We start from the raw sequence: 15750 nt of genomic DNA, 5'->3' as shown, positions 1-15750 counted from the left end.
ACACTCAACCGTATCATCATCACAATCGTTGAGCTCTATACAATCGAAACACTCCCTAACATACAGGGCCACCCCACCGCCTCTCCTTCCTCGCCTGTCCCTTCTGAAGAGTCTATAGCCATCCATTGCAGCACTCCAGTCATGAGAGTCACCCCACCATGTTTCTGTGATGGCAGAAAAAGTGAGATTTGCAAGATGAGAGAGGAAACTGCTGTCTCTATATCAGATTTACTTCAGATTCAGTCATCTTTATCTGTAAATGTATCAACTGTTTTTTGTGATGCTCTCTGCTTCCCTTTTTTGTCTTCCTCATCAGCTGCCTACCAGTTTATCTGAGGTTTCTATGTGAGGTAGTTAACCTTTCCCAGGAAATGATGTTAGTTGCCCTGCTGTGCACAGCATTGAATGTATTTCCAGTTTATAAAACTTCTTCATGTAGTTTTTCTCATATATTAATTACTGTCACCTGACACTAAGGGGACAGAAAGGTTCTTTTAGGGATCCTTGGCAGAATGATGACAGCACTAAATCAGAGTTACAATTAAAGCTTTATTTTCTTAACAGGATATTATGATTAGTATAGCACAGAATTTATAATCAGAATAGCACAGGATTTCTATAAGCAGAATCAGTGTAGTACAATTTTATAATAACACCACTTAGCTTATGGTTTCTAATCACCTGGATCCTCTGCAGATTGGATCAAATCTTAATCCTTGGTTTGCTGTATCAACATAACAATCATAATCTAGACTCGAAAAACGTGTAAAAGAATACAAGTCACTCCCTCAGTCCTTGGAGGAAGCAGACGATGGTAGAGGCACCCTGGCCACCCGGGGTGTCACGATCTCACTGTCCAGCAGCAGTTCTGGTCCAAGTTGCCCCTTAGGACTTGTAACTGCTTGGTTTTATGGACAGTGCTCTGGGTGCTGGTATGCTTCCCTGTTCTGTGGCGGGGTCATCAACAACACCTGTCTGGCTGGGTGCCTGGGACCTTCAAGGCCGACAAGGAGGGGAGTAGTCAGCCTGGCGCCCAGGAATCTTGAGGCTGGTAGGGAGGGGAAGAAGAAGTCTCTTTGGTTCGTCTACTTGGTGCACAGGACCTTCAGGGCCTGATAATACGGGGAAAGGGGACTAATAAGTGACCAGCTCAGTCACAGAGAACGGCTGTTTGCCTTATATAATGGCGTTGGTTATGCTAACCACATTACCAGGGGTCTGGTTGTATCAGGTGCATCTGCTGTACAGACCTCTCCTGGGGTGGCTGTCAGCAATTCTCTCCAGACTGTTTGTCCCAGCAAGAAGTCCCCTTGCATTGTCAGGAGCTGTATCTCATCCCCCACAAGACTGCAGCAGGTCCACAGGGCACCCAAGAGCCTGGAGAGCAGAATTGACAGCATATTATCTGTGAATCACTTGTTTGATCTACAGCATCTGAAGTACAGAACCATGATGGCTCACATGAATTGTTTGTCTATGTTTGCTACCTTCAAGTCAGATTGGTTCATTTTTTCCTTATTTTTATTGGGCAAAGGCTATGCCTTTGTCCATTCTTCAGTTCTCTCATGTTTCTAAATAAGCTCTTCTGTTTTTTTAAAAACCTTTCCAGTATAAAACCAAACGTGAAAAAGTTGAAGCTACAACTGGCGTGGATAAAAATAGCTCCACACTTACAGAAGAACCTGTTACAACTGCTACGACAGCAGAGGCTTCAGAGGTGTGACCTTTATTGTTGCATTCCTTCATAATATATGAAGTGGGGAGAAAGAACATAGATTAAATTTGGTTTAGTTGATGTAGTTAGTGATTGAGAAAAGGAAGGAAATGGTACATAGATAGATTTTAGCAAGGGCACAAAACTTAATAAGTAAATGCTAGAGGTGATTATGAGGATCTTCAAGTAGGTTTAAGAACACCAGGACTCCACTGGTAATTAAGCAGTCCAAAGATAATACATGATGTGAGAAAATAATCCACTTGTACTCCAATATGCATTTTATTATACTCCTTCCAAATTTTATCTCATAGTAATGAGAGCATGGGAACATGAGCTATATGAAAAGACATTAATTAAATCCTGAAGCAGAATGTAGTGAAGAATTGCACCATTTCTTTCGTATGTTCATCGTGCACAAGCACAGAGGAATGTGTGAATACCTGCCTATTTAGTAGGATTTTTGTGTTACGTGCATCCAATTCTGCTATAAATTATGCAATTTCACTGATTGCAGCTGAACAATACATTTTAAACTTGGGGCAAATTTGGACACCATTGTCCCAGTTCTTATGCAATGGACTATTTATCTTAAATCTAGACACAAACCCTTGAGTTGCTCAGATATAACCACAAGGATTCTACATCAGCTGTGTTTTGTTCTCCACAGTAGGGAGTAAGGCATGACTGTGGATACCTAGACCTTGCCGTACTTTGTGTCAGAAGTCTATAGAAAGGAGAACATAAATTAAGGGGTGCTTTATCCCCTGCTGGGGTTTGGTCAGATGCTTGCATAGCTTTAAAATACAAAGCTTTCAAAGACAATTTAGTTCTACTTCATTCCTGAACTTGCCCACTTGGCACTGCCAGAAAGGGAGTAAAGTGACTGGAGAAGACTTCCATGTCTTTTCAAAGAAAGATCTAAATGTGTTTTCATTTTAGAACTCTTTAAAGTAAATTCAGTGTTTTCAGATAGTAACTTTTTTCTCTTGAATCTAATCTGTAGAACAAAACCCAAGAATACAAAATCGTGGGCATGTATTCCGACGGCATCAATGTGCTGGGGTTAATCGTCTTTTGTCTTGTTTTTGGAATGGTTATTGGGAAAATGGGAGAGAAAGGACAAGTGCTGGTGGATTTTTTCAATGCATTGAATGAAGCTACAATGAGAATAGTTCAGATAATTATGTGGTAAGTCCAAGGACATACTGGCATTTTCTAACAACTTCTTTAAGTGGGTTTTGTCATTGAAGAGGTAGGAGCATACTCATACTTTATATTTGCTTTTGTATAGTGCTTTACAGCAAAAAATTTTAAAAGAAAGGCTGGTAAAAAGTTTCCTTTCTACAGAATTTGATCCTTTTGAGGAAACTGGAGACAGGGCTTCCACTTACTATATACTAAAGAAACAGTCCTATTGGTACACAAGAAACGTGAGTTCTTCAGACATTCTTGCTGGTTTATATCAAACCAGTACAACTGCACTAGTGATTTGAGGACTGTAGAAGCATTACTATCCACATGCCCTTCTCAGTCTTGAACGCCATTTCCTGATAGCCATTATGTTCACAGGATAGCTGTTCTCAGAGCTAAGTTCCTTTAGGAATATAAATTAATATACAAGCCACAGCACAGAGCAAAATCCGGAATGGTATGCAAAATACAACTTAGCATTATTTACCTATTTTATTATTTACCTTCATTCTCACAATATTCTCTCATAACATTCCCAGGCAGGAAGAACAATTTAAAAATGTAGCCACTTGTATGATAGTGTTTGGTTGGACTTCACAGCTATTCACAGAACTTTTATCCATACAGATCACAATTACAGGATCAGGACTATAAGCACACACAATCCTTTCTAGAGTTTGATCCTACATGTGGAGTGCCTTGTGCCATTTACTACAATACTCTGCTCATATCCACATTTCACACAAACAGTAGCTTATCAGATCTGGCCCTTCCATGGATTTTTCTTCAATCCCAGCACACTGAGATGCCTGTAAAACAGTAAACCTCTCCAGGGTTTAGTTGCACACTTCTTGCTGCCTTTAAAGAAAGGTAAATTAGCTTCTGCAACTTGTGCTGTGCTAGGCAGCTGGTTCAGTCCCCAGCTGAGTTACAGCCCCATGAAATAGGTGCCTCACTCTGCAGCAAATTACCACTAACGAGACCCGACAGTTAGCACATGCCACAGATACAGGATGCTACCCATAAGCTCACGATCCATTGTCTTGCACGTGCCTGAAGCTGTGGCTACAGGCTCCCTATGTTTCTACAGATGTGGGAGCTGTTGCCTTGAATAAAGTTTGATGTTGGCAGTATGAGGAATTAGTTCTGCTTTCATCAAGTTCAGGGCTCAGAAGGAACTAGGAGTCCTGACAAGGTACTACTTTATTTGTGAGATAGCACACACACATTTTATAAATTTATAATTTGTATTTTAAAATGGATACATTTTATATATTCACAAATTTATAAATTAATTTATACTACTCAAAGCTCCAAAGTGGCAACTTGTCTCTGTGACAGCCTGCTCCTTGGTACCAAAAAGAATGCAGTGGAGCTGGTGCTAGCATAAGTCCTGATTTTTGCCTTGAACTTTCTGTAGGCAGTAGGCCATGCAGCTGTTGATGTCTGTAAGGCATGGCCTTGTGTAAGTTTACTGGGGGATGGGGACCCCTCCATCAAGCAACACACTGATGACTGTACTATCCCAACATACTAAAATTACTCTTATTCTGTGCAGGTGACCCACATATAGCCCCCAGTGCTGCAGGGCAGCTGCTGTATGCACAGGAGACCTTTCCCATCTGTGCATGATTGCAGAATGCACAGATACTGGTCTCAGCCCTGCAGACTTCTACCTCCAAGTAAGCTTATGGCTATGCATAAACTTGCTGCAGTAGGGCAAAGCCCACACCCCTTCCCAACTTCTGTGTATTCTGTGACACTAGGTCATACAGTACTTGTTAAGACTATGCATAGGGTTTCATTTACTCTGATTTTCTAATCTTTTTTCATCACCTCTCTTGTAGTCTTGCTGCAAGTGAATAAATCAGTTGTATAATAGAATATAAAAAAAGTCTTCAGTTGTGTAATAGGATATAAAAAAAAATTTCTTCCATTTGTTGTAAAAAGTTATAAGCATGCAATATTTATGAGAATGCATTTTTAATTGCTTTATTTTTGCTTTCTAGGTATATGCCAATTGGTATCGTGTTTTTAATTGCTGGGAAGATAATAGAAGTTGAGGACTGGGAAATCTTTCGTAAACTGGGTCTTTATATGGCTACAGTACTAAGTGGGTATGTCATTTCTTAAAGATTAGATTAAATGTGTGCAGTTTTTAGACCTCACTTGATAACAACTCAATTATCCACAACACCCAGCCTCTTCTAGGTCAAAGACAAAAATTCTTGTCAGTGAAAATTATGTGAGGATGTTTTGAATGCACGTTTTGCTGAATGCATGTTTTGTTTTAAAAAGTCACTGCCTTGCATTCTGAAAGAAGAGAAAGCAAAGGCTGTTCTTGTATTCATTGTTTCATCTTCTGAGCTTGGTGCTGAAACAGATAATATGGTATTTTTGAAAGTAGTAATGCTTCTGTTAGATACTAGAAGAAGCTGGAAAAGGGTGAGGTTGTGAATTATGGCTTATAGGAGGTTGACAGCCTATCGAAAATACACGAATATTTGGATTAAGCTGGGAATCTCCATGGGACCTGTGGGCCCAAGGTGTACCAGCATAGGCCCAGCTCCACTGCCCAATGCAAATACTAATAAGTGCAGTGCACCATAAATGATGCCAAAGAGGAAACTGATCCCTTCCCACCTCAGTGCAGAGCAGGCAGCCGACATCGAGAGAAGCCCTGGGCATTGCACTGTTTGTTAGTTACTCCTTCAAGGCAAAGGTAGCTGGTGAAGCTGCAAAAGCAGCAGCTGCTATCTGAATAACTTAGCCAAGCATCAGAACATTTTTTCTATTCTTTTTCTAGACCCTTGGCTGTGTAGAATGGTCTGGGGTGGAGGAGGTTACACCTCCACAGTGTGGAGCCTTGCAGATGTGGAGCCTTCGAAGGTGCAACTTAACTGCTCCAAGTGACATAGGTTATAATACTAGAACATTATGTATTTCTGAAGACTATCCTACAAAGAACCCTTTTTATAGATAAATGGATATTACAGTCCCAATAAGTTACATACATTTAAATTTCTATTTCCAATTCAGTGAAGCTTAACTTCTAGGCTGTCTTGGTTCATTGCCTTAGCATCCACTCCTATAATTCTTTCAGTATACTAAGGATTTATTCATGTTTTGTCTAGAGGCTAGATCCAAAGTTGTTCAAGAGCTTCTTTCCCCCCACTTTATGCATATGCATGCTATTCTTCAACGTCATTTACATGCTTTCTGACAACCAAGCAGAGAGAAAAGTAATATATTCTAGGCTGTCTTGGTTCATTGCCTTAGCATCCACTCCTATAATTCTTTCAGTATACTAAGGATTTATTCATGTTTTGTCTAGAGGCTAGATCCAAAGTTGTTCAAGAGCTTCTTTCCCCCCACTTTATGCATATGCATGCTATTCTTCAACGTCATTTACATGCTTTCTGACAACCAAGCAGAGAGAAAAGTAATATATTAGTCTTAAATGCAGACTTCTCTATAAATAGTCAAGAAGGATCTCTTTTTTTTGCATTAATCTTTGCTAGATAATTGTATTTATTTCAAAGTTGTTGTTCTGTTTTATGCTTAGGCCAGTATGTTTGGACTAGCTGTTCAAAAATAATTTGAGATATAATGACTTTCTAAGTGAAAATTACAGCTCCAGAAATAGCACTGAATCATGACTTTTTCAAATTGTTACAGAGAAGAGTGCAAGTTATGTTTGTCTAATGCATAATGCAGTTTTTTGTGAGTTTCCATTTAGACTTGGAAAAGAAATCAAATTTTTAAAGGATGCAAAAGTTGATGTTTACCGAGAGACTGTAAATCAAGAGACTAACATTTTCTATATAAATTATAAATGAGACCAGGACCACCAGTTAGGTAAAAGTCATTTATAGAATGACACTGTATTGCTTCTGCAGGTTTTCTATGTTACTAACTCCAGTTAACTCAGAGGAGGAATATGTTGGATGGATTATTACTGCCCTTTGACTTCAGTTTTAGATCAGATAGCAAGTTTTACAGTTTTAGGTGATAGCAAGTTTTATGACTGTTTACCTATTAATGGTTACTATTTGTACTGTGACAGGGCGTATCTTCCTTAAGATGTGTGTGAAGACACAGTGCCTTCTCCAGAGTACTTCGATTGCAAAGTAAACTACAACCACATATAGTCTCCCGTTTAGCTGGTAACCATGGGCTTGACAGGCACAACAATTCCCAGATGCCATCAAAAAGATTGCATGTAGTAAGGGTGCCCACCTTTACATCCTTGGAGAGAAAAAGTCTCTGTTCCACCAAACTCCTTGCACATGCCACGATTTTCCCTGATGGGTGCTAGGGTAGATCTCTGCTGCATTTCTGTCTCTTATGGGATGGTCTAGAGCGGGTGATGCTGAAGGTGTTGTGGAGAGGGGCTAACAGCAGCACATTCTTTGCAAAACTGACCATCAGGGAGAGCATGTTGTAATCAGATCACAGGAGCAAAGATGACAATGTATACACAAGGCTATAGGCTGCAGGGAAAAGGTGCTTGTTCCACGATTTCCAGCCTGCAAGAATACCCTTTTTCCCACCTCTCGGCAAGCAAGAGAAGTTGTGTTCTTTCTTTTTTTCGGCTTCTTAAACACTGCTGTTCCCACAATCTTTTTGGTTTTCATCCTTATTTGCTTGATCTTGTCTGTTTGCAGTGTGTTCTGTTCCTCAGCATCTTCTGTAGCTGTCTCTCTATCATCCTTCTTTTAAGCTTGATCCTGAGAATTACACGTTCTTAAACATATTTCTTGTATTCCCTATCAAGAAAAATGTGCAAGAACATGAAGGCTGGTGTGTCTTATCCTCCTTTTCCTTTCCTTTAACTTCCCTCTCCAGCTCATCTTCTAGCTCACCTTCTTCCCAGCTTTATTATTCATGACCTTTCACATTCTCAGCCCTACCAGCTCTCACCCACCATTTTCTGCAGCACATTTCAGTCTTTATGTCTCATTCAGGTCACCATGAGGGAACAGACTTTCCCCAGCGCCTCTGCTCCAATTGGCCACTAAATATTTTCAGCCTCTCACTTTTAATGGTGGCAGTGTCAGGATGAGGACATGTTAGCAGTCACAGAGGAGGAAAATCGAAGTAGGAGGCATAATACAAGTGCCGGAGAACTCACAGCCTGAGGTGGAAAAAAAAAAAGGAAGCTGCAGCAAGCAGACTCTCTCTTGCCTGTGCCTTTCTCTTTTCTGAAAGCAGCAAGGCAGCTGCATCTCTGGACACTATAAGGAATGCCAGTCTGGGATTCTGAAGGACAAGATTCTTCCTATCTTAAAATTGAATGCTATTAGAATTTCTCTTTTCAGTTGCTGATTATGATTTTTGGTATAAAAATTTCTGCTGCTTGCTGTGAGTTGCATTTCATGCATGCAAATAAATATTAGTTTGAATTTGTTTCATGAAAATCAGTAGTAGCAAAGCAGATATGCACAAATACTTTATTTTGGATAATGCCATGTTCATGCTGCCACTAAAAAAGTGCAGATCTAAGTTTTTCAAAATAACTATTTGGAAGTCAGTATGCTTCTAGATGTAGACATACTTGAGATGTTTACTCTCATCAACATTTTGTTAAGACACCCAATGACACCCATACCACTTTTTTTTTTTTCCCTATATGTTTTGCAGAATTCAGTTTGTTCTCAGGCACCATTGTATAAATTGTTAGGTTTCTTTCTAGAGTTCTTTACAAAATTTTATCAGTACATGCTGCGTGCTGTTATTTACATTCCACTAAATAAATAATTTGTTCACATACAGAATGAAAACTTTAATGCTTTTAAAAAGAGAATTTTTCCAAGGAAACAAATAGTTAGGTTTTGTGAGTGATTTTTGGTGATGTTGTGGATTTCTGTACTGTGGCTACTGCTCTCTTAATTGCCTATTTTTGGTAGAACAAATGGTACCATGATTTATCACTATCTTTATCAGCTGCTCTGAAATCATAAAGCACTATTACAACACAGTAACGTTCACAAGAACATCTTGTGAGGACAGAATAAAAATCCCAAGGTCATACATAACAACAGTTCCGGTCTTTATGTTTCCAGGCCATGATAATTTCTTTTCACAAGAAGCTGATGCTGCTATAATTGCTTGCGACCTTGGAACACAGGAAATCTTTCACAGACCCTTCACATATTTTCATTTCAAATATACTCAACAGCAGGCTCTTTACCTCTAATCTTAATGCCCACAAAGCTCTGCGTTCATATGCATTCAGGATTAATGCATAATGTTCAAAATTAATGTGCAGGTTGAAGGATGAATTTGTCCCTGAGACCCACCCAAATATCCAGGCAAACACACCTGAGCAGCTCAAGTGAAAAGGACAGTTTGATCTTTTGCATGTCAACACTTAATTTTAAAAATTAATAGTTTCAAAAGACAGTATTTTAGCATCTTACAACATTAAAGACAGTGAGACTACATATATCTCGTCTGTACAGTCTGAAATACCTCACTACGTTTTAGTTGTAGACCTAAGCTTACACAGTTTTCCACAAAGTAAGTGTGAATTTTTTTATAGGATCATGTTTGAATTTTCTGCAGAAAGATCTGTCCCTGACTGGGAACCATATTTACCTTTAATTCCAAAAAATTTTCTATAATAAAGGCAGATAAACGTAGAATAATAATTTGGTTTGTTTCTCTGATTTGTCTCTAGTCTGCATTGTAAGGATTTGGCAGGAGAGTGGAGTGTTTTACGGTATTTCAAATCACGCTCTGCGTCTCACTTTAAATACTATTTATTACTTCAGTTTTCTCATCTTCATCAGTTTAAAATTATTTGCAATGTATTAGTTAATTCTTGTTCAACTTTGGAAAGAGAGACAATTAATAATCTCTCTCTCATTTCCAAAAGAAAGTGTAGAACAGCATTAGTCTGCATTTTTTTTAAGATGGTATACTCTCTAAATTTTGAACATAGGTGTCACTAAAGTCACCTTTAGTGTTTCATAAGTGTACTTAAGGACAGAACTAGATACCTGTTATCACTGTCTTACTAAAACAAGGCAATGAGATGGATCCCTTTGTTTAACTAGTCCATTGTATTTTGCAGACTTGCAATTCATTCCACTATAATTCTGCCACTGATCTACTTAATAATAGTAAGGAAAAATCCTTTTCGGTTTGCCATGGGGATGGCTCAGGCACTTCTGACGGCCCTCATGATTTCTTCCAGGTAAACAAAAGAAACATTTTCTGTAATGTTCTTAGTAGTAATTGTTTGCGCTCTGATTTTATTGCTACTTTGTTACATACTCTGATTTCACCTGGACAATTCTAAATTCCCTGGAGGTTGAAATACTACTTTCGTCATTACTTCTCTAGTACCCAAAGGGGCACTATAGATTGCGCTGGCCTTACACCAAATGAGAGTCCTCCAGCACTGCCCCTCCCAGGAGGAGACAGTTCTTTGCCATTCAGTTCATTAGTCACAGACTTGCTAGATATTAAGCTGTTGCACTGTTTCTGTGACTACATGCATCATGATGATTTGACCATGTAATTTTGAGGATAACTAAGACTTTGTTATTTCTTTCCATAATTAGAAGAGATAACACAAGTTACTTTGCTTTAAATGCCAACTCTTACTTTCATGGTGCAGCCTTCCTGCCTGTCTTAGATCTCCGTCTGAGTCTTAGAGCAGATCAGGCTCTGAGGAAAAGGAAAGATAAGGGAAATGGTGTGCTGTTGCCTGTGCTTACTTTGTGTGTTTAACTATGTGCCAGTTCAGCAACTTTGCCTGTCACCTTCCGCTGTGCAGAAGAAAAAAACTTCATCGACAAAAGGATTACCAGGTTTGTTCTTCCAGTTGGAGCTACCATCAACATGGACGGCACAGCTCTTTACGAAGCAGTAGCAGCTGTATTTATTGCACAACTGAATGACTTAGAACTGGATATTGGCCAAATAGTTACCATTAGGTAAGACTAGAGCCATCACACACGTTTTGTTGGAGGTGTTTTTTTTAATGAATGGTACATTAATTTTGAATACCCCATGGGAAAGTTGAAACTATCATTCACAGCACAGGAAGTAACAGAAACATTCTGACTTCTTGGTCCGAGGCCTTGCCTGTGTAACCTGGTGAGGAGGTGGGATGGGCCAGGACATGCAGATGGTATACAGCATCGTTCTGGAAATTGCCGTTATTCTTCCACTGCAGATACTTGCAAACCCAACTTGGCCTCTGCATCTGATCTGTCCAGTTCGCTTGTTGGTCATGTGTTGCCTGTTATTTTGCAGTGTAACCGTAACAGTATCTATACATGACTTGTCCCATAAACTTGTCACCAGACTTTGAGTAGATGCTGTTCAAGAGGAAAACTGGAACATTTGGGCTTCTTTCCTGCAGTGAAATAAGCCTATTTGTGCCAGAAAATAGAGTTTCTGTGAGCAACATCTATTCTGAATGCCTCTTCTGGGCTTTATTTGGGATTTAGTGTCACAGCTACAGCAGCCAGCATCGGGGCTGCAGGCGTCCCCCAAGCCGGACTTGTCACCATGGTGATTGTACTGAGCGCCGTCGGCCTGCCCGCCGAAGATGTTACTCTGATCATTGCAGTTGACTGGCTTCTGTAAGTTTAAGGCACTTGATATTTAATTATTTTTCCTTTTTTTTAATGTTTACATAAGTTGTGTGGGAACATGTGGGTCTGAGAAAGAAAGCAACAAAATCATCATGTTGCAGGAATTGGACAAAGATTCTTCTTATGGCCAGGCTTGTTCAATACAGAGTTGAATGCAGCAGTGGCTTTAATTCTGAGAGAACTCCTACTGCATGGGATGGCAGTGAATAACCTCACATCCAGAGGTGCTATCAATCTTAAAATAATGGCCACAGCATTAATAAATGATGAGCATAATACTCAGGAAAGACAAGTTTGACAGTACCAAGGAGTGCCTCTGGAGTGTCAGCTGCCACTGTATTATGCTAAATTCATACACCATTCATAAAAATCAAATGCAGCCACATTTGAGCCACAAGCAGAACATCTCAGCTGATTTCCACAAAGTACATAAAATCCATACAGTGGTGAAGGGGTAGTGGAGCACAACATGAACTAAGCAAAGCTGGTCCTGGACCCCACATGCACACACATGGCGGGCTGTACATGGGTCTGTGCTGCCAGCATTACTATGCTAGGGCTGTTCTTCACTGAGAGTTTTTTAAAGACCCAGCCCCTTGATCAACAAGCGCACACATGCAAACTCGGAAAGCATTGCTTATGCCTGATCCCAACCATCTCACCTCAGAGCACATCAAAACCCCTCAGTCCCATTAAGCAGCTCTTTCTGGAGAGAAGCATTTTCACCAGAAATCTTTTCTGTTCAACTTACACCGAGATGTTTCTCTGCTACTTTTGCAAAAGCCCAAAGAATCACAGAGTGTATTCTGGAGTTCAGGAGGACATCAGCATTCAGTTTTGTCCCATGATTCACTGGGAAAAGTAACAGGATTGACAAGTTAAGGAGTATAACTTTACTTTGTAATACAGCTTTTTTGCCTCCTAAACTGTGTGAGCTTTAGTGCTCAGACCAAGGTCTTGTTCACCTGCAGTAACTCAGCATGGATGATATTTCATTGGTATCAATGCAGAGATCTTAATCATTTCATAGTCTCTGCATGTTTTCATCTTAGGTTCATGTTTACACTCAAGGTAAGTGCATTCCTGTTCCTCCCCCACCCTTTCCAATCATTTTCTTGAAAGATTTCTGGCAACAACCTATGTATTTCATAATTTATTTGATTATATAACTCAATTTTGCAAGCTGTAGAGAGAAATGCCAGTCTCCAGGAAACCAGGGCTGTTGAATGGATCCAAGAATCAATTCAGTTTCTGTAAAAGCATAATTGCTCCAAACAAAACAGCTCCAGCCACAAGTACGTTCTCCCCATCAACTGTCTGCAACAGAGTCTAATAGGTTTGTTTGCGGTGCTCCACAATCATTTTGTTTTCTCCAGCTTTCTTCTTTTCCCAGTGGGCATTTAGTTCTGTTAAGGATGGTGAAGATCAGTACAAACAGCTGGCTCAGAGCACGTATCTAAAGAAGAGTGTAAGAACAGAACAAATGTATATCGGTTCTTTTCCCAAAGTACTCTCCTAGCCTCCTGCAAATTGCAGCTCACAGAGTTCCTGAGCTAGAGGTGGTTTTTGTTTTAACAGTTCTCAATGGATTTCTTCTTCTTCCATGAATGCCTCATTGCTTTTGGGACCCATATAAACTTTTAGATTTCCACAAGTCCTGCGGAGAGGAATTCACAACCTAACAATGTGTTGTGCAGAGACATATTTAATTTATAATATATAATTTTGATATTTATATATATAATTATATAATATATATAATATATGTTATATTGATATGTATATAATTTTGATATTTATGTATATAATGTTGATATTTAATCTACATCCTAATCATTTTATTTGACGTCCTCTAATTCTTTTATGGGAGTGAGAGAGAGAGAAAAAGAACAGTAATTCCCTATTTCTCATAGTAATCATAATTTTATGGATCTGATCTCGTCTCCACTTTGAAAGTCCAAAATTTGTGTGATTCTTAGGCACAATACGAATACATGGAAGCTACCTGTTCCACCATGAAACAGACAAAGAATTCAAGCTGTTTCTGATTCTAATTGAGGTATTTTTCAGATTAAGGTGTCTTGCTGTGTAAAGCAAATTAAAGATTAATTTCATGTACCAGGGATCATTTGCAGTGCATTTTGGACCTCAGCGGATGGAACGCACATCATGACGCCACGTAGATTATTAACATTTTCGCCTTTTGTACTTATTGCCTAAAATGTATTATTTTGCAACCTGCTAGTAGTGGCTCATTAACAATCCTCTAGTTAATTCTGAACTTACCAAGGTTTTGTTACATAGGCTTGAGGAGTACTTCCATGTTTTTAATGAAGAATAGAAAAAAATTGAGAATAGAATAGAGGTATTATGAAAGATGAGTTTCCAGTGCTGTTGATTTCCTCACTTGTCACACTGATCCTACCAGAATTTTACTTTACCCCTCTCTCTTCCTTTCCCTACCATGTATTTCCTTTCCACATGGAGAACACATGGGCGCTTTTTAGCACCGGAGTTCAGCAGTTGTAGTATATGTGTATGAGACACGCCGATTCACTTCACTATTGTTTTTGCAGTCCCTTCTATTTGTGAATATATCCACTTCAATATCTCTGCACAGACAGAGCAATTCATTCTGCCACAAAGCCCTTGCAGTGCTGTGTAGCTGAAAAGAAAAACAGGGAAGCATGACCTTCCACTGTCCCTACCTTACTTTCACACCAATTTTCAAACTTTGCTATATTGCATGGTTTTGTTGCTCCTCTGCCAAGTAGTGGCAGATTTTTAAGGCCTGTAAGTCACATTTCTGTTGGGAGAAAAATCAACAGTACAGAAGTATCATATTCCTTTAAGTGACTTGTTTAATACAACTTCGTACTTCGACCCTTTAACAATGAGAAGCTAACAGAAGATGGCCTTTCCCATTTCCAGGGTTTGGGCCAGATACTGAAGATGCTGGGCTAGGTGCTCCTCTGGCTGAGAAAATGACTGTTAGAAAGACAAAAGGCACAATGCAGACTCTTCTGCTGCGCACCACAGTCTCTCCTCCCAACAAAAGCAGTCTCATCACAAGGAGAACCGGTTGTGTAGCATAGTTCAGGGCCTGAGAAGTGATCCCTACATTTCGTGAGGCTGTGCACAGCAGTGTGATTACTGCTCTAACAGACTAGTGATGTGACTTGCAGTTTTGCACACCCTGTACAAAGTAATTTGTCATGAAAATGACTCCAGGTTTCTTCAAATACATGTGGGGAAAATTGTTTCTTGTTCTACAAGATTTTTTTTCTTTTAATTGCAGAATTACCCCTAACTGCACTGGGAAAAAAACAGCTCTGCATTTGCTAGAGTAGCTTACTCTTACTAAAAGGATTTTCTAAGTAACATACAGAATGGTTTGTCTGACAACATTTTTATTCCATAGGGATCGATTCAGAACAATGGTGAATGTCTTGGGAGATGCCTTTGGTACAGGGATAGTGGAGAAGCTCTCTAAAAAGGAGCTGGAGCAGATGGATGTCACCTCTGAAGTCAACATAGTCAATCCTTTTGCCTTGGAAACAACAACACTTGATAATGATGAAAGCGAGACCAAGAAATCGTACATCAACGGAGGCTTTGCTGTAGATAAGTCTGACACCATATCCTTCACGCAGACATCTCAGTTCTAAAGCCAGTAGCTTTCAGGTAAAACAGGAGCACTAAAGGACATGGCCATATGCAATATCTCAAAAAGGTTAAAGGATAATTGAGAATGAATTACATCTCACATGCATTTGATTTACTACACAGACTCTGGTTCTCCTTACCAGTTCTGCCCCCTTCTCATCACCTCTCCCAACAATTTGAACTCACTGCTTTTAGTCCTTGCTGATAGGTTGAAGAAAAAGACAGGTGTAAAATACTTTTTTTTTAATTTTTTTTTTTTTTAAAGAATGTACACTATTGCTGAGGCTATGAAATGCCTCTTTGGAATCAGCATGCTCATAAATGGGTATCTTAGCTGGGACAGCCAAACGTGTTTTACTCAGGAGTAGCACAGCATTTCACATCTTACCCACATTACAAAGCACCTGTATGAAATCCTTTTTAACATCCTTGCCTTCTAAACAGATTGCACTGTACTTCACACCTACTGTAACTTGATCACGTGCCAAAATACTAATTTCTGCAGCTGAGAGGATACCACTTGGGTGAGACAGGAAGGAACAGACCAGAAAGGCCTTGTAATAA

The 15750-nt window shown here is 39.5% G+C and overlaps 1 protein-coding gene across 1 annotated transcript in view; it reads left to right on the top strand.

The window, feature by feature from the left end:
* SLC1A1 (solute carrier family 1 member 1) overlaps positions 1–15303 on the top strand; it is a 44465-nt gene extending 29162 nt beyond the window's left edge. The window contains exons 6-12 of the mRNA XM_009278549.1: positions 1610–1717; positions 2721–2905; positions 4918–5025; positions 9987–10109; positions 10660–10854; positions 11374–11508; positions 14942–15303. Coding sequence (XP_009276824.1) covers positions 1610–1717; positions 2721–2905; positions 4918–5025; positions 9987–10109; positions 10660–10854; positions 11374–11508; positions 14942–15188 — 1101 coding nt within the window. The 3' untranslated portion in view covers positions 15189–15303. The remainder of the gene's footprint in view (positions 1–1609; positions 1718–2720; positions 2906–4917; positions 5026–9986; positions 10110–10659; positions 10855–11373; positions 11509–14941) is intronic.
* Positions 15304–15750: the final 447 nt, after the last annotated feature.

The sequence above is a fragment of the Aptenodytes forsteri genome, unplaced genomic scaffold (assembly GCF_000699145.1).
Source record: "Aptenodytes forsteri isolate BGI_AS27 unplaced genomic scaffold, ASM69914v1 Scaffold1298, whole genome shotgun sequence".
Classification (NCBI taxonomy): Eukaryota; Metazoa; Chordata; class Aves; order Sphenisciformes; family Spheniscidae; genus Aptenodytes; species Aptenodytes forsteri.
Note: the sequence above shows the minus strand (reverse complement) of the source record. Positions and strands in the feature narration are given on the sequence as shown.